The 19,013-nt window shown below is 41.5% G+C and overlaps 1 protein-coding gene across 1 annotated transcript in view; it reads left to right on the forward strand.

Moving 5' to 3' along the window:
• HERC2 (HECT and RLD domain containing E3 ubiquitin protein ligase 2) overlaps window positions 1-19,013 on the forward strand; it is a 259,545-nt gene that overhangs the window by 207,915 nt on the left and 32,617 nt on the right. The window contains exons 74-80 of the mRNA XM_006861873.1: window positions 107-232; window positions 768-923; window positions 1,333-1,448; window positions 1,548-1,746; window positions 9,372-9,586; window positions 14,364-14,541; window positions 17,409-17,570. Coding sequence (XP_006861935.1) covers window positions 107-232; window positions 768-923; window positions 1,333-1,448; window positions 1,548-1,746; window positions 9,372-9,586; window positions 14,364-14,541; window positions 17,409-17,570 — 1,152 coding nt within the window. The remainder of the gene's footprint in view (window positions 1-106; window positions 233-767; window positions 924-1,332; window positions 1,449-1,547; window positions 1,747-9,371; window positions 9,587-14,363; window positions 14,542-17,408; window positions 17,571-19,013) is intronic.

Consider the following 19,013-nt stretch of genomic DNA (forward strand, 5'->3'; position numbering starts at 1 on the left):
TAAAACATCTAATTCATACAAACCAAAGAACAAGTGTGTGTGAGTATATTATTGGCTGTGCATTTAGAGTGTGGAACAGAACCTTTGTCTGATTTTGTTTCCTTAGAGTTTTACAGGCAGTGCTCTGGCTGCCTTGGTGAAAGGCCTCCCTGAAGCCTTGCAGAGGCAGTTTGAATATGAAGAGCCCATTGTGAGAGGTGGCAAACAGCTGCTCCACAGCCCATTCTTCAAGGTAACTCTCATGCTGCTGGAACCAGCGTCCAGGAGCACCGCAGGAGTTGGCACCCATAGGATATCACACTTTAAACTTCCTTTATGGCAGTTTTAGGCATGGCTGGACTTGAATATGAAAATTTTCAAGAAATTAAATTGTGTGATTTTAGCCCTAATGCTTTAACTATTCGTCTGCATTGTGATGCACATGCCTTCTTGTTAGCTGACTCAGGCAACTGAGTGATATGTTGTTGTTGTGTGCTGTGGAGTCAGTTTCAACTCATAGTGATGCTGTATAGGGATTCTGAGGGCAGCTGGTGGGTTTGAACTGCTGACCTTTGGGCTGCAGTTTAATGCTTATCCTACAATGTTACACCAAATTTACATGTTGTCCATGTGTTATCTGTGTGGAACAAGGCCTCCTGAACACAACAACAAACCATAGAGCCCTGTGGTCTGTTCAGCGATGGTTACCTTGTCTTGCATGCAGTGTGGTTGCAGTGACATGGGAGCTGTATTTTAAATATCTCTGTTTTAATTTTTGGTAACTGCAGGTGCTGGTAGCTCTCGCTTGTGACCTGGAGCTAGACACTTTGCCCTGCTGTGCTGAGACGCACAAGTGGGCTTGGTTTCGAAGGTACTGCGTGGCCTCCCGAGTGGCTGTGGCCCTGGACAAAAGAACACCGTTGCCCCGCCTCTTTCTGGAGGAGGTAGTGCGCATTACTTTGGAATCATTTTTGAAATGCAGAAGCGTTTTCTCTAGTTAGCTGCAATGTAAAAAGATGCCAGTATTGTGAAACAGACATTTCTCTTGCAAGGAAGGCCGTAAGGGAAAGTACACAGCTGAAAATGAACTGACCGTCAGGGCTCCAGTTAAAAATCCTGTTTTCAGTAATGCAGACGATCGAGACAGTTTTTAATGTCTTCGTTGTCATTGTTCTTGTTAGGTATCGTCAGCGTGTTTCCAAATCACAGTAATGTCTTAGACGTAATGTTGTAAAGATCGTGTTGTTGACATTCCCTTGTAATCTAAGGAAGGGATTTCTCCTTTTCTTAATAGTATTTGTTTTATTTGTATGAGGCAAGTGTTAGATTGATAATCATAATTTTGTTGTCTAGGTGGCTAAGAAAATTCGCGAGTTAATGGCAGATAGCGAAAGCCTGGATGTTCTCCATGAGCGCCATGACATTTTCCAGCGAGAGCAGGACGAGCAGCTTGTACAGTGGATGAACAGGTGGTTATGTTAGAAACCAGAGATGGTGGCATATGCGAGAGCCACTGCTTCACTTACAGGCCTTTCCCATGTCAAATGTTCTCCTGATGCTTCTTGTAGGCGACCAGATGATTGGACTCTCTCTGCCGGCGGCAGTGGCACCATTTATGGATGGGGTCATAACCATCGGGGGCAGCTCGGGGGCATTGAAGGGGCCAAAGTTAAAGTCCCCACACCATGTGAAGCTTTGGCTACCCTCAGACCAGTGCAGCTAATTGGAGGGGAGCAGACTCTGTTTGCCGTGACGGCTGATGGAAAGGTGAGTGGTCATTTCCTGGCATGGCGTCATTGAAACGGTGGGAGAGTCTGTTGTAGCTCCTGCTCATTGCTCAGAGTGTATGTGAGCCTTTTGTATCTGAGGAGAGTCATTGTACTTACGGTAAGCTGGAGGCAGTTGTAAAATATTTTGACATGATCTTTAGAAGTGTTTACAAGCTGTATTGTAAGTTTTGTTTGCATATTATTTGTTGTATTTGTTCCTTTTAGTGTGTTACTTTCAGTGGTATCTTTCTGGAACGTAAGTGCCACTGATGTTTGGAACGTATCTGCATGCCGACCTTATTCTACTCTGTTCTTGCTAATGTAGCTCGGATGGTGTTTGTCTTCTTCAGAGAGAGTCACCACCAGGAAATGATGTTTTTTCCCTCTCCTCTCATCCTTCTGTCTTTTCATTCTTTCTCATCTTTGGAAGGCGAACAGGAGTTGCAGTGTTGATTTGAACTTGTAGCATAGTCTAGAGTTGGAGTGGGCATGTGCTTTGTCTTGATCTAGCCAGTGAAGGAAATACTTGCCATGGAGTTTTTGTTCACACTCTTTATAGTGTGAGGACGTTCTAGTCTGTTTCTTTTCATAATGGATGTTGACTACCATTGCTCTTCAATTTTTGGACTATTACTATTTTTTCGTTTCATGGATTAGTATAGTGAATTGGATTAATTAATGTTTTCATATTAAGCAATCTTGCATTCTTGGAATATACCTAGCTTGGTCAAGATGTCTTATATACATTTTGGACCATATCTGCTAATATTTTGTGTAGGATTTGGGGGAGATCTGTGTTCATGAGTGAGATGGACATATAATATTCTATCTTACACACTCCTTTTCTGGGTTTGGTACTGTATTATCTATTTAATTTAGAAACTTAATAACATGATCACATCATTTCTATGCATCAGGACTTTGGGTACAAATTAGTTGGGTCCTTCATGTCAGGGCTCTATTGGTAAGGTTAGAACTTGTGGTTGTGGCCTTAGTTCCTTATGAAAAACTTACCAAAGACTACCGTCAACTCTTTGTCAGGTATCCATAGAGTATCTCACAACATGACAGTGAGAGGGCAAGACATAGAGAGCATACTTTCATGACAGAAGTCACAGTCTCTTGTAACTTACACATTGACACGACAGTCCATCACAGCTGTCATGTTTCATTTGTTAGAAACAAATCCCCTGGTATAACCCATAATCAAGGATTGGGGATTGTGTGAGGGCATGAATAATCTTGAAGCAGGAGTCACTGGTAATGAAATCTGGCCACCACAGGTAATAGGGCTTTGTTAGCTTCAGAAAAAGGATTGGAATGCTCTTTTCTGTTTTTCCTACTCTTTGGATAATTTTTTGTCTTATCATTGTTACCCTAGTTAAATTGATAAGCATACTTAATATTTGAAGTTAATTAGTATTTCTACCCCCATAGCAGAATATAAACCAATTCAACAGTTTCTACGTGTTCATTTTAGACCGAAATGGTGTGCCTGAGGCATCTGACTTCCTCTAATGAATCAAGGAGGAAGGAGAATTGAGACCAACATCCCAAGGGTGATTCCCTTGGAGGAATTTTGTCCCTTGGAGGAATGAGGCTTTTGTCCAACATGCCTCATTCCCCAGTCTTTTTGCCTATACTGATACATATGTCCATTGTAAGGTACTCTCTACTTCTATGCTGGGTTTGATAATTCATCTCAGTGACAATACTGAACTCACAGACCGCATTCAAAGTTAAGGGGTGTGTTAGGGAAGAACAGGTTCAGGTATGATCAGGACACAGTTCTTGAATCAGGACAGCCTTTTCCAACAGGCATGTCTCTCTCTGCCCCTTCCCATGGCCTGACCTCTGTCCAGCGCCAGCAAAGTGCCTATTACAGGGTCGCTATGGGTTGGAACGAACTCGACAGCACATAAGTGTCTAAAGAAACCCCAAATTTCCAATCAGCCTTAGCTAGAAGTTGTTGAGCTCTTGTTCCATGACTTAGCAAATGGCACTGGATTCCATCAGCAAAGCCCCCGCCTTTGCTGGGTCTGGAAATCCACAGTGCCGTTTCCTGCTGCTGTACTACCAGCTCCTCTGTCATTGCTTCTCACTATCTCGTGTTAACAGTTGTGTCTCCTGGGTCTAGGAGCTTCTCAGCATAGGGACTCTGTCTCCAAAGGAAATGCTTCACTTCCGTCTCTTCCTGGTGGTCATGAGCTTCCCAATTCCTACCTCCGAGATGGCTCACTTGAAGCCCTGTGGGATGTTAAAACTGACCAGTTCTGTGGTTAAATTCCAGATACCATATTTGCATGGTCCCATCTCACAAGGGTGCCATGCACCATATTTACATTATTAGGAAGATGTCCTGTCCCCAGAGTGGGTCATAAGTTCTACACTCACACATCCCACCCAGTCATTTGGTGGAAGTTAGAAAGGAAGGGCGTATGAGTACTCAACGGCACCACGGTAACATTGGTTACACAATCTCTCTTTCCCTCCTTTTCAGAATTGGCCTCCCCCTTAATACAAACTGATTACCCCTCAACTTCATGTTTAATCTTTCCAGTTGCCCTTGTTACTTTGATCCTATATCTGTAGGTCTTGAAAGAGCACAGTGGTCAAGGCGGACATTTGTTAGTAGTTCAGCTAAATTACTGTATGGTTTTAAGAAGACTTCAGGGGATATTTTTGGTTTAAGTTTAAAGATGATCTTGGCAATCCTTTTGAAAGTCATCCAGCTACCATGAATGAAGTCTGGATTTCACGGGAAGCTCAGCTCCTGATCTGCATTTTACCTCTTTTTATCAGAATTCTTTACAGGATCTTTGATCAGAATGTTCTGATCTTAGCCCGGCACCCTCCTGTTCTTCTGCCTCGTGGCACAGGAGGACCAGCATTGTCTGATCTCACTTATATAAAAAAGACAAAAGTCAGCACATGTCCACAGTTCACAGTGTACTAGTGATGCCCGGGATTGGGAGGGAGAGGAACAGCACTAAAGCGTGGGTTCATGGTGACGGGGAAAACCACCCAGATTAGAGGTTGCATTGCACTGCTGATTTATGTAATTCTTTTTTTTAATTTTTAACTTTTAATTGTGACTTGCTTGAAGGTTTGCAAACAAGTTTTACATTCATTAAATCACACACTTTGTTTCATCTCTATGATTGCAGTCCCCTCCCTGCAACAACAGTTGTCCCACTTCCTCCCTATGTTAGCCATGTACAACTTATTTTTTTAAGCTCTTACATATTTGTGTTATATAGAGCCCACTCTTCCTCTCATACCCGTTCAGCCTGTGTCTCTGTCCAGGTTTCTCTACACAGAACACTGTTCATCCAGGGTTGTGTATACATTGCTATTTACCTCTGTCCCCTTTAGCCTTGCACACTTGTCTGTGTCTTCACCTGTCTTCATCATTCTTTTGCCACCCTCCCTCTTATATATTGCCCTGCCCCTTCTTGTAGATTGCCACCCTGTCACTCGAGTTAACTGTTGTGCCGGGACTCCTGGTGTGGTGCTCTAGGATCAGCATTGGGCTGTTGAACCACAGTATTGGCAGTTCAAACCCATCAGCTGCTCCTTGGAAACCTTACACAGGGTTGCTGGAACCAACTCAGCGGCACTTGCCAGCTCTATAGCCAGTGATGATTAATGTATTTCTTGTCAATAAATCATACCCCTGTAAAAAGCTGAACTGACAAAAGTTGTGTGATACATGTGTAACGATGACAACAAAAGGACAGCTATTGGGGCGGTTCTTTTATTGTTATTTGGCCTTTTGTGACTGATGTATTTCACTGCCTCCTGTGCCAGGAGGTCAGAACTGGGTGGTGCCCGACTGCCATCTGAACATTTTCATCAAAGATCCTATAAAGACTCTTGAGTAAGAGTTAAAATACAGGACAGGATTTCAACTTGAACCTCCAAAACTATTCATGAGATCCTATTTAAACCTTAAAGCAGAACCGCTTGTGGTAATTAGTGTGAAGGTGTAGGGTTAGGGTCGCCTAGGCCATCCCAGTGAATTGGACTAATAAAGTGGTGCTGAGACTTTTCAAGCTTCCAGGCAGGCGTCTAAGGTGCAGCAGATGGTCTCTGCTCATGTGCAGCAGAAGGGGTTAGGCTAAGAGGAAAGAATAAAATGTATGACTAAGCCCCTCTGCAATGCAGTTAGCGTCTTTTGATGGTTAGTTCCCTGATTATTATTTTTTTAATTTCAAAATATGAAAAGGGGTTCAAAGACCATGTAGGGAGCATGTCTGACTTCCCCTGGCTTCACAAGGGGGAGAGAGAATCAAACTCAAAATCAACCCCAGGCCGATTCCCAGGAAGCAGGGGTCCAACATTGCTTCCACCGCAGTGCTCTCTGCTTCATGATCTGGGTGCGATGATCATTACAGGGGCATCCAGAATTTAGCAATAACGATTATGAGGTTTATTAGGAAGGTGAGCAAGACACAATTCAGGATAGAAACCACCTCAGGACGCAGCAGTTCTCCAGTCAGGAATGCCTCCTGTCTGCCAGACTGCAGGCATACCTCACTCTTGTCTTCAGACTCTCAGTGGTGTTGGTCCCTTGGCCTGTGCCCTGCACAGGCAAGTGTTACAAAGCTCTTTTAGCCCATCTTCAAATGCCCAAATGGTGTATTCTTCAAACCAGGCTCCTGCCTGAAGGCACTCAGCTTTATGTAGTCTGTGGGGCTAGAGCCCAAAGCTGCTCTTTTTTTCCATGCCGTGGTGACCTCTGCCATCGCCTCTGCCCTGGGTGTTTCTCATGCTTCACTCTTGCACTTCTTCCTTAATGGGTTCTTCTGCCTCTGCTTTTGAGATGGCTCCTTTTAAGCCTAGGTAGAGGGCAAAACTAACTAATCACAACCTTGGTTCATTGGTTATGTGCCTTGGAGTCGGTTCCAATTCATATTCACCCTACATAGGGTTTCGGAGGCTCTATATCTTTACGGGAGCAGAAAGCCTCATCTTTCTCCCAGGGAGCAACTGATAATTTTGAACTGCTGACCTTGAGATTAGCAGCCCAATTTGTAACCACTATGCTACCAGAGCCTTGGAGTCCTGTGTACTATATTTGCCTGGTTCCACCCAGTCACTTGATGGGAATGAATAAGACTGTGGATAGAAAAGACGTGTCAAGTAAATTTAGGATACCACAAAGGGATTCAAAAGCTTGTGGGAAAATGGAATGAAAAGCTATAGGAACTTTTTCATGACTGTTTTGAAGCCCCTTCACATCTTTATTTTGTTCTTTTTTCAGGGAAGGTGTCAGCAACCTTTTCTGATAAAGGTTCTATCTGCCAACTCTGCTGTTACTGCAGAAAAACAGCCAATTTATTTACAAAAGTCTGTGATATGTCAGATTTGATCCATATACTGTATTTTGTCAATCCCTATGTCGCTATGGGTTGGAACCGACTCGACGGCACTTAACAACAACAACAACATTGTAGTATATGGAGTCCTGGTGTGGCGCTGTGGGTTAATGCGCCAGACTGCAAAGCCGTTTGAACTGCAAAGTCAGTGTTCAAGCTCACCAGTCACTCCTTGGAAACCCTATACAGGGTCGTTATGGGTCGGAACCTACTCAACGGCACTTAACAACAACAATTGTAGTATATAAATTTTTTAACTGACCATTTTCTCTAATCAGCCTATTAAAGTTTTCTTTTGGCTTACATTGTTGCTAATAGGATGTCAGTAGTTGAATAGCTTTGAGATTTTTTTGGTACATGTGTGATTTATAGTTTCAGTTTAGTAATTTAGATGTTCATTTCCTTTTATCTTTGCTACTCTTTTTCTAAAGGAGCTCTGGTAGCGTAGTGGTTACAAATCGGGCTGCTAACCTCAGGGTCAGCAGTTCGAAGCTACCAGCTTTTCCCCAGGAGAAAGATGAGGCTTTCTGCTCCCGTAAAGATTTACAGCCTCAGAAACCCTGTACAGGGTCGCTATGAGTCGGAACCGACGCCACAGCACATAACAACAACAACAACTCTTTTTTGAGGAGAGGTCATTGACGGGGTGGTTTGTGGTTATGGGGTTCCTGGCTCCGAAGATTGGTGTTTCAACAATTGCTGGAAATTCTCCCATGATTTTTCCCGAATATTGCGCCTCTCTTATTCTACATATGTTCTCTGCTTGGAACTCTGACTACTTAGAGGGAGAGCTTCCCTGTAGTCCCCTTACTTCCTGGTGTTTTTGTCTGCATGCTTTCTCAAGATTGATCTTCAGCTGTGTGGATAAGTGTTCTGTTTAATTCATTTCAGTTTTTAATTTCAATTGTTATCCTTTTAATTTTTATTTATCTTTTTTAATCTCTTATTTTTTAGGCATATTTTCAAGCTTTTACTCTTTATAATAAAATTATGCGCTGGTCATTTGCCTTGGAAAATGATTTGTAGGACTTCTTTGAGCCCTGGTTTGAAACTACTCATCCAAAGAGAATTCATATAACTGTTACTCCCAGACTCAGACATTGTAAATGAAATTCTCTACGATTTTCCAAGGGAGTGTTTTCCCCCTGCAGTCAGTGCTACGTTGAGAATGACAAAGACAAGTTTCTCTATTGCTTTATTCTTGTATTTCCTTCACAGCTAAATTAAAGTTTTACCTTTGAAGCCTCACTTTCATAACCAAAAAAAAAAAAAAAACCACCTCAAAACTCCAAGCTCACTGTTACCATATTGATTCTGACTCATAGCGACCCTATAGTTGTTGTTATTAATTGCCATTGACTCGTATCAGCCCTGTATAGGGTTTCTGAGGCTTGTAAATGTTTTCAAGAACAGAAAGCCTCTTCTTTTCTCCTGTGGAGTAGAGCGGCAGGTAAGCTCGAACAGCCAACCTTTGTGGTTCGCAGTCCAGTGCTTATCTAATGGAGCTTGGCCCCTTACCCTCCACACCCTACTCAGCCTACAGCAGATGCTCAACATCTTACAGACCTTCATAGTGGATGAAAGCTGGCTTGTCAGGTTGATTTATCTGCCTATTTGGTTTTATTGTCTGTCTTAGCTCTTGTTCCTACTACTGTGTCAATGCAGGACTGCATTTTAAAAATGTTTTAGATAACAAAAACAACACTTTAATACTTATCAGGTGAAATGTTTTCCATATTAGTGAAAATGAGTTTATAATATTCCATAGTTTGAGAAATAGTCTGATCTGCTTTTAAAACATTAGTAATAAAAATCAGTGGCCTAAAACAATTAATTATCTAAAGTGAAAAGAAATTAGTATGTTTTGTGTGTATTGTACTCTATGACTTGTATATTGCTTTGTTGAAATATTAAAATGTATTCATAGTTTCTTTATGGGTATGGTTCTGTGGGTGTTAATTGTAGGTGGTATTCTAAATAAGAATGTATTTTTCTTCTGAAGAGAAGAGCTTACTCTTAAATTACATTTTGTGAACTTGATATTTCTGATAGTCATAGTTTGCTCTAATTTTTTGAGCTTTTATAAAGTATGTCAAAGGTCTTAACAATTCCTGTGGAATTTTTTATTTTAGATTTGTGTGTGTGTGATAGAACTGTCTAGAGCATTAATTAGGCTTATTAATTAGTAAGCATAGGCATGCTTAGATAAAAGTCTGATGTTTATTACTTCTTCTTATCCTAGCTCTATGCTACCGGCTATGGTGCAGGTGGCAGACTAGGAATTGGAGGCACCGAGTCAGTATCTGCCCCAACATTGCTTGAATCCATTCAGCATGTGTTTATTAAGAAAGTAGCTGTGAACTCAGGAGGAAAGCACTGCCTCGCCCTCTCTTCAGAAGGAGAAGTGTACTCTTGGGGCGAGGCAGAAGATGGGAAGTTGGGCCATGGCAACAGAAGGTATTTTATTAAAACATTTCAAGTGTTCTTCCCTTTGCTTGTTTGTTTATGTTAGTGCATAGTGTAATGGCACTTCATTTTTCAGTGCAACATTTGCAGTATTCTACTTAAGTAAGTTAATACTAACGGCTCATTTGCCAGAAACAAAATGTATATGATTTGCTGAATGGAATGCTGAAGATGTTTTCTGTAAACCTTTATTCATAATAAAAAGATTAAAAAAAAAAAAAAGACCCACGTCTGGAGCAAGCAGTTCACAAAAGAGAATGACAAAATGGCTAAAAATATCAAAAGGTACTCTTATCTTACTGGTTATTGAGGAAATCCTCATTAACATGCTTTGTATATGTTTAAAATGATAAAATTCTACAATCCAGCGACTGGCAGAGTTGTTATAACCCTAACAGCTTTCTTGCACTATTGGTGGGAATGTATCTTGTAGAAATGCTTGAATGTATCTGGAACAACTAAACATACCTGACTTAGCAGTTCTACATAATAGAAATGTGTATGTTTGTGCACCAAAAGACTAGTACGAGAGTTTCATAGTAGCATGGTCTGTGATAGTTCAAAATTGTTCCTCAGCAATAGAATGGATTAGTAAAATATCAATGAAAAGGAATAAATGACTTTTCTATTTGGTAACATAAAGAATCAATATAATGTTGAAAGAATAAAGCCAGATACCACAGTATACATATCATATGATTCCATTTATATAAAGTTTATAAACAAGCAAATTTAATCTGGGATGATGAAAGTCAGAAGAGTGCTTGCCTTTGGGCCGGTTTGACTGTGCTTGAGGAGAAACCTATGATGGCTGTGCTCTGTGGGCTGATGTGCTCACTCTGTGTTTACTTTCCTGATTGTTTATTATATTTAATTAAGAAATTTAATTTCTTCTAATATGGTAGCTTTTGTGAAACACCATGAAAATCTTGCCAACCCAACCTCAGATTCTTCCAGAGTTATAGAAGATACATATTTTTTATTATAATATATGTTTAATCAACATAGGATTTAATTTTCATAAAACAGAAATGTACTCATTCTGATGTCCTAATCAGTGAGTCTTTACAAATATCTACACTCATAATCACCACCACATTCATGGCAGAGCATTTTCATTAGCTCTCAGAAGTTCTTGTGTGTCTCCTTGTAGTCAATCTCCCCATTTCTTCCAAATATTGCCCTGGCCCTAGGCAACCACTGATCTGTTTCCTATCACTAAAAGTTATGTGTGTATGTGCTGTCTAGAATTGCATATAAGTGAAATCATACGGTGACTTTGTTGAGTCTGTCTTCTTTCACTCAACATAACACAATTTTATTCACCTTTTTGTTGTGTGTGTTAATAATTCATTCCTTTTTATTGCTGAGTAGTATTCCATTAGGAATCATGGCAGCACAACCATTAGGTTCTTGTTCTACTGTTAACTGAAAGGTTGACAGTTGTAACTCATCTAGAATCTCCATGAGAGAAAGACCTGTCATTCCACTTGTGTCAAGATAACATCTAGAAAACCCTATAGGACAGTTCTGCTTTGTCACTTCAGTTGCTAAGAGTTGAAAAACAGTCAGCAGCACCTAGCAATGTTTGGATGTACCAGACTTTAGTCATCCATCTGTGATAGATACTAGGATTCTTTCCACTTGAGATCTGTTACAATTAGCTACCTTGAAGACATGTATGTATGTTGTTGTTAAGTGCCATCGAGTTGATTCCAACTCATAGCGACACCGTGTGTAGTGTTTCCGTGTATAGGAGCAGCTGATGGGTTTGAACTGCTGACCTTGTGGTTCGCAGTCTAGTGCTGATCCTTACAGCACCACACCAGAAGTCCATTTGTATGAATATATTTTTATTTAGCCTGGAAATACTACAATATTATGATGAATCAAAAAGTATCACTACAATCATAGAAGCCTTTATTAAACAAAAATATTACAATGTGCAGCTGTTATTTCTCGACATATTCTCCATCTAGGTCTATACATTTCTTGAAGGAGGTGTTTCCATCTTCCCACCCCTTCCTAAATTTAAGAATTTTACATTCTTCCATTTCCACCATGTCGCAAGGTACTTTTGGCATCCTTGAATTTCTTTGAAATGTTTTTTAAGTTTGGGGAACAAAATTTAAGTTTGGAGGAGTAAGATCAGGACTGTAGCATGGAGAGGGTAAGATTTCCCAATGGAATTCTGGTTGGAAAACCCTTGCTCCCCTTGAAGAATAAGCAGATGCATTGTCCAGATAGAAAAAATTCCTTGGTACAACTTTCCTGGCATTTTTCCCACCAGCTCAGTTTGCAGTTTCTTAAGACTAATTCATAAAACAAAAAAACCCATGATCATCCTGTGTTCTTTGAGAAAATCTACCAAGATTGTTGTTGTTGTTAAGTACTGTGGAGTTGGTTCTGACTCATAGAGACCCTGCACAGGGTTTCCCAGGCTGTAAATCTTTACGGGAGCAGAAAGCCTCGTCTTTCTCCCGCAGAACAGCTGGTAGTTTCAAACTTCCGACCTTGAGGTTAGCAGAGCGATTCATAACCACTACGCTACCAGAGTGCCTTCTACCAAGATTACACTTTTGGAATTCTCAACAACACACTCTTACAACCTTCTGAATTCCCCTTTAAAGCCGCCTTTTTTTTTTCTTCTTTTTAAAATGTTTTATTGTGAATTATATGATAGTTTACATGGGAGAACATTAGTTTTACATTCATCCTATCACATATTGTTTCATTGCCATGGTTACAATCTCCTCCATGCATCATCATCCAACCAAAGGGTATACCCTGCAAGCTTGTTCCCTGGTCGTCAGCACACAGCCCCTCTCCTTCTATGGGTCTAGAGTTCCCAGCTACTCCATCTCTCCACGTCATCGTCTCTGCCTCCATCTCAGGCATTACTTTTAGAGGTAGGGTCCCGCTCTCTGCTCTTCTCCCTTGAATGGTCCCAGGGACCTCCACTCCTAGACTGCAAAGTTAATCACTCCCCTCCTTGCTACAGAACATATACTTTTACATTTCCAAGCCTCACAATCAGTCCTGATAACAATTTTTCACTGTTGTATCACAAGAGACCTATCCTAAAGCCGCCATTTTTGATAGGACCATATATATATATAAAATTTTGAAGACAATCTAATCAGACTTCCACTGCCATCAAGTCAATTCTGGCTCATAGTGACCTTATATAGGGTTTCAAGGACTGCATTTTGATCGGAGCAGACAGCTTCATTTTGCTCCTGCAGAGTGGCTGGTGGGTTTTGTCCAGTGCTTACCCCACAGTGTCAGCAGTGCTCCTAATGAGACAGTGCATTACTGAGAGACTTGTCTGCAGCCATCCACTGATCAGAGACATACATCCACGCATCCGTGGATTGGAACCCTTGTATTCACACTGTAATTTACTCTCATGGACTGCCCACCTCTTTGCCTGAGTGACTTGTTTCCCTTCTACCAGCAGTGCCTCAGAGTTGACATTCCTCATCTTCACCAATACTTTCTGTTGGCAGCCTTTCTCATTTTAGCTAGTCCAGTGGATGTGTAGTGGTACCTTAAAAACGATGTTGAAATGTATTTCCCTGAGGAGTAATAATGTTAGGGTTATTTTTATGTCACTGTGCGTCTTCCTTGGTGGAATATCTTTTAGACGTTTTGCCTGTTGTTGTCTATTGGGTCGTCTGTCTTACTGATTTGTATGAGTTCTTATATGTAGGTTCTTTGTCAGTTATATGTATTGTAGATACTTTCTTCCAGGGTGTGACTTAATCAAAATTTAAAACCAGATTATTTTAATTTTGATGAAATCCTCTCTGTCCCTTTCTAGTTTACAGTGTATGCTTCTTGTATCCTTTCTAAGTGATTATTAGCTATCCCAAGGTTATAACCTTTAAAGGATAAGTAGGGGAAATCCCCTGAGCGTGTGAATTCAGAAGACTGTTATACATTGTCTTACAGAATCCGCATTCAGTTTACATTAGTCAGTTCTTCCCCAGTAAACTTTATTACAGGGAAATGCCAAAATATATGGGCTAGGCAGTGTTTTTGGTCGCTATGAGTCAGTACCGACTCGATTTCCTCTAACAACAACAACAACAACACATTTGTTATCATTGCATGCCCCTTCACTTTAGGCTAGTTGAGTTTCAGATGATTAAATTTCTTAAATTGATGATATAGCCTTTATTGTCTGTTGTTATGTGCCATTGAGTCGGTTCTGAGTCATAGTGACCCTATATAGGGTTTCTAAGGAGTGCCTTGTGAGTTTGAACTTCTGACCTTGCAGTTGAGTGCTCATCATACAGCGGCACACCAGGGCTTCTATTTTGCTTAGCTAAGAGTTTTTCAACCTCTGGTTTATAACTGTGAAAGCCTACTCTCTGGCTGTAGGTAGAGCAGCTTGTAGAAAATAAAATAGTGTAAAATTATGGTATTTGTGATCAGATCTGAGTGGATTTTTATTGATTAATTTAGCAGTTAATTGATTTGGAAGGTGTATATTAAAAGGCGTGTTATTGAACAGCAAACCTAATACCCTAACATGTTGTGGTTATTAAGTGCCGTTGAGTTGGTTCCAACTGACAGTGACTCTGTACAGGGCTTACAAGCAGAGGCTGGTGGGTTTGAACCACCAACCTTGCTGTTCAAACTAACCTTGCAGTCTGATGCATTATCTTGCAGCGCCACACTAGGAGCCCTAATATATAATAAGTTAAAAATTATTTTTAAATACAGCTGCATTTCAGTTATACGTGATGACCTTTTTTTGCAGTCCGTGTGACCGGCCTCGTGTGGTTGAGTCTCTGAGAGGGATTGAAGTGGTTGATGTGGCTGCAGGCGGGGCCCACAGTGCCTGCGTCACCGTAGCCGGGGACCTGTACACGTGGGGCAAAGGTCGATATGGCCGCCTGGGGCACAGCGACAGTGAAGATCAGCTGAAGCCAAAGCTGGTAAGCAAGCCCTGTGCCCAGAAAGCTGAAGCAGCCACCCTGCCCTTTACTGTTGGACTGGTTTGTGTACACTGGTATACTTGTGGGGAGGGCTTGTCATTTTATTAGAATTTTAAAAAGTTAAAAATATTTTCTCAGCAATGAATTTTCTAACAAAGGTGCAACTATCAGAAACAAAACTAGTAAATGGTGCCTCATCAAAGTTAAAAACTTTTGTTCATAAATAACTACAAAAAAAAAAAAATGAAAATAGAAGCTACCGACTGGGAGAATATCTTCAGAAACCATATATCTGACAGGAGTCGAATAACTAATATCTCTATACAGCTCCTACAATTTAACAACAAAAAGACAAATCCAATCATAAAATGGTCTAAGGGCTTTTATAGGAATTTCACCAAGGGGGATGGTCACATGGCCACCAAGCACATGAAAAATTGTTCCGGATCATTAGCCATTAGAGAGATGCAAATCAGAACCACAATGAGATACCGTTTCATTCCCAATAGGATGACTAAGTTTTTTTTTTTTTTTTTCAATAACAAATGTTGGCAGCCATAGGAGGAAATTGAAACCTTCACTCATTGCTGGTTGGAATGTGAAATGGTCCAGTTGTTGTAGAAAACAGTTCCTCAAAAAATTAGAAACTACCATGTTGTTGCTCTGAAGTGCCATCGAGTTCGGTTCTGACTCAAAGAAACCCTGTATAGGGTTTCTGAGGAGTGGCTGGTATGCTTAAACTGCCAACTTTGGGTTTAGACCCAACTTTGCAGTCCAGCGCATTAACCCATAGTGCCACACGTGACCCAACAATTCCACTCCAGGAATATACCTGCTATTGTTTCTGTAAGTATCGGGTTTCCAAGACTGTAAATTATGGAAGCAGAAAGCCTCATCTTTCTCCTAAAGTGGGTTTGAACTGCTGACCTTATGGTTCATATTATCCTACAGAGTCACAGCACTCCCAGAAATATACTTAAGGGACATGAGAGAAGATGTGTGAACAGACATATGTACACCAGTGTTAATTGCAGCACTGTGCACTGTTGCCAAAAGGTGGAAACAACCTAAATGCCCATCAACACATGAATGGATAAAAATGTGATAGACACATGTAGTGAAATAGTATTTAGCCATTTGTTGGTATTGTTGTTAAGTACCGTCTGGTCATTTCCAGCCCATAGCAACCCTATAGAGTTTTCAATGCTGAAAATCTGCATGGGAGCCAAAAGCCTCAACTGTCTCCTGCTGAGTGGTTGGTAAGACTCCAACCTGCCAGCCTTATAATTAGCAGTCCAGTGCTTATCCTACAGAGTCAGTCGGGGAAACTAAATTTTGATACCTGCTACAATATGGATGGAGTCTGAAGGCATTATGCTAAGTGAAATAAGTCCATCACAAGACAAGAACATACCTAGGTATAGGTAACAAAGTTTATTGGTGGTTACGAGGTTGAGAGGAAGATAGGTGGATTAACGGTAATGGAAATACCACATTAATTAAGGGGATGGTTGTACCATCATGGTAATCACCGTCAATAAATGATACATCTATAAAATGTTGAATTGGCGTAAGTTGAGTGATTGATGTATGTACAAGGAAGACCAACAAGGGTAACTACTGAGGCTACTTATGTACAATCTAAATCCGCATTTAGGGTTTGGCTCCTTAGTTGGGCAGTTTAGGGTCTTGGTTATAGTATGGGACATCCAAGGCAGAACAGTTGGTCTCTGTTTGTCTGGAACAACAGTGAAAGGAGATTTCTTGGCAACAGAAGGAGGATATGGAAAGAATAACTAATTGCCTCCATGAACAGCTGCCTCCTTTGCCCTGACACCAGAAGAACTGGTTGGTGCCTGGCCACCATTACTGAACTTGTGATCAAAGATTCTGTAGACTCCTGATCAAAAGAGGGAAAATGCAGGCAAAATTTCTAATCCTCATGTACTCCAGACTTTCTGGAGCCCTGACAGTTAGTTGGCTTAACCCCTGAAACCAGTATCCTGAGATACTCTTTAAACCTGAAAACAAAATATCCTCTGAGCTCTTCAGAAATCAACAAACAGATTATTTTCACTAGTGAGAAAATGTCTGCCTGTGTACTAGGCTGTTTTAAGGACTATCGATATCGGGTTAAATTGACAACGGCAACTTGAAAGATGAGATAGGAAACTGAGAGGGCAGTGAATTCACATTAGTAGATGCAGGTCTGAGAGGAATGAGCAGAGTTGCACAACCGACAGTGTTGTCAATGCCGCTAAATGGTACTTGGAGAACTGATTGAATTGGTGGTTATTTTGTTGTTATACAGAGGGGCTTCAAAAAAGTTGTGGGAAAGTTCCATTATCTTTCTGTTGCTTTTCCCCATGAACTTTTGGAAATTCTCTTGTATTCACAACAACAACAAAATAAGCAAACATTTAAAAAAGTTTCTACTTGGAGGATGCTCTTTTGATTTAGAGTTGATAGCCATACTCTTAGTATTTATAAGTATGTTTTATTTGGGTGTTAATAAGTATCATCTTGGCATGATTTTCATAGGTCATTTAAACAGGATAGTGTTTCAAGTATCCATTTACTTATAAAAGTAAATATTACCTGGCATTGCACTTGATACCTTGGCTCTGTTTTGGATTCAGAGTGTTTTACAGTGGGCTCCTACAGTTTTGATGAGTACAGTTCCAATAGATGGAAGTAGTTTCTGTTTTGTCTGACAGGATTATAAATATTGCCTCTTTTCTTTATAAAGGCTTAATATAGGTACTGTCATGAAAAAATCAGTAGAGAATTATAGATTGCTCTAGTCTTGCCCCTGGGTCACAGAGATGCTGTTGTGGCTGATAGTAAGGTGTTTCTCTTCCCTGCAGGTAGAAGCCTTGCAGGGCCACCGTGTGGTTGACATTGCCTGCGGCAGTGGTGATGCCCAGACCCTCTGCCTCACTGATGACGATACAGTCTGGTCCTGGGGAGACGGAGACTACGGCAAGCTTGGTCGAGGAGGCAGTGATGGCTGTAAAGTACCAATGAAGGTATTTCTGTGTGCATAGCACCCTGTTTGCTGGGGCTGGGGCTGGGGGGGAGGGGGGTGCGGCTAGCCCTTTCTGGATTTCTCTGAGGACTGGCTGATACGCATGTGAACACTGTGGCCCCTCATGGTGTTCAGGCGTGGGTATAGGTGTCCCTGGGTACATGGAGGGGTACCTCTGCCCCCAGGATGTCTGTCCCTTCCTGGGTGCTTTTCAGGAGTAGCTTAACGTCACCCTTACCTTCCCTGCAGAAAACATAATGGGTGCTCATGTAAACAGTCAGTGAGGAGCCCATAGACATGAAAACATTTTAAGTGATGTGGGTGCTCTTGTGAGGAATTGGTGTGGTTCTATGGATTACAAGTCGGGCTGCTAACCTCAGGGTCAGCAGTTGGAATCTACTGGCTTTCTGCTCCCATAAAGATTTACAGCCTCTGAAACCCTGTACTGGATCACTATGAGTCGGAACCGACTCTGTGGCACACAGTCACCAGCACCACCATTCAGTATGTGGAGCTGTAGGGTAAGCACTGAACTACTAACACAAGGTCAGTGCTTCAAACACACCAGCTCCTTCTTGGAAACCCTATACAGGGTCTATCTGAGTTGGAGCTGACTCGACAGTACTTACAGCAACATTCATTCTGTGGGCCTGGTGTCAGTCTACAGTGAGCACACAAATCGTTTTACAAACTTAGGGAATGTGACAATACTGCTAACCAGATTACACCTGGATTAGTGAGGCGACTATCTCAGGGAGATCATGTGAGCAGCCAAGACAAGAGTGTGAGGTTGGACCTGGGCTGGCAAGCATTGTGTGCTGTTTGACTTGGAGCAAGTATCCAAACTTACCAGGCTGCTTTTTGTTGAGAATTGTACCCTTTTCAGAAGATTAAGTTGTTGATATGTTTAACTCACTTGCTGCTCAGTGCCTTCAGTAAGTGGTGACTTAGTTGGTGTTCTTTGCCATACAAGTGGAAGTGTGGGTTGAAGAGCATGTGTTCCCTTTTCTTGTTGGCGTGGTGAAGGTACTTGTTGTGAGGTGCTGTCAAGTCAGTGCCAACTCTTGCTAACCCCGTGAGACAGAGTAAACTGCTCCACAGGGTTTTCCTGGCTGTAACCTCTACACAAGCAGGTCTTTCTTCCACGAGTCACTAGGTGGGCTTGTATCATTACCTTTTGGTGTGAACTAGGAGGTCCCCTTCTTGCTTGTGCCTCCAGGGGATTGTGGGACTGTAAATGCCAGCAGAGAAAGCCCGAGGGCACACACACACACACACTCACACTCCTAGATCCAGGGTCTGTGCATGGCCAGGCCATGTCCAACTAGGGAGTAGACGCCGGACCTGAGCCTCCATAGCTTGTCCTCCTAGAGCTGAGCCACCCAATGTGTTAGCCACTGAATACATGTGACTCCTTAAATTTTAATCAGTTACCTTATATAAA

Source organism: Chrysochloris asiatica, unplaced genomic scaffold, assembly GCF_000296735.1.
Source record: "Chrysochloris asiatica unplaced genomic scaffold, ChrAsi1.0 scaffold00044, whole genome shotgun sequence".
Classification (NCBI taxonomy): Eukaryota; Metazoa; Chordata; class Mammalia; order Afrosoricida; family Chrysochloridae; genus Chrysochloris; species Chrysochloris asiatica.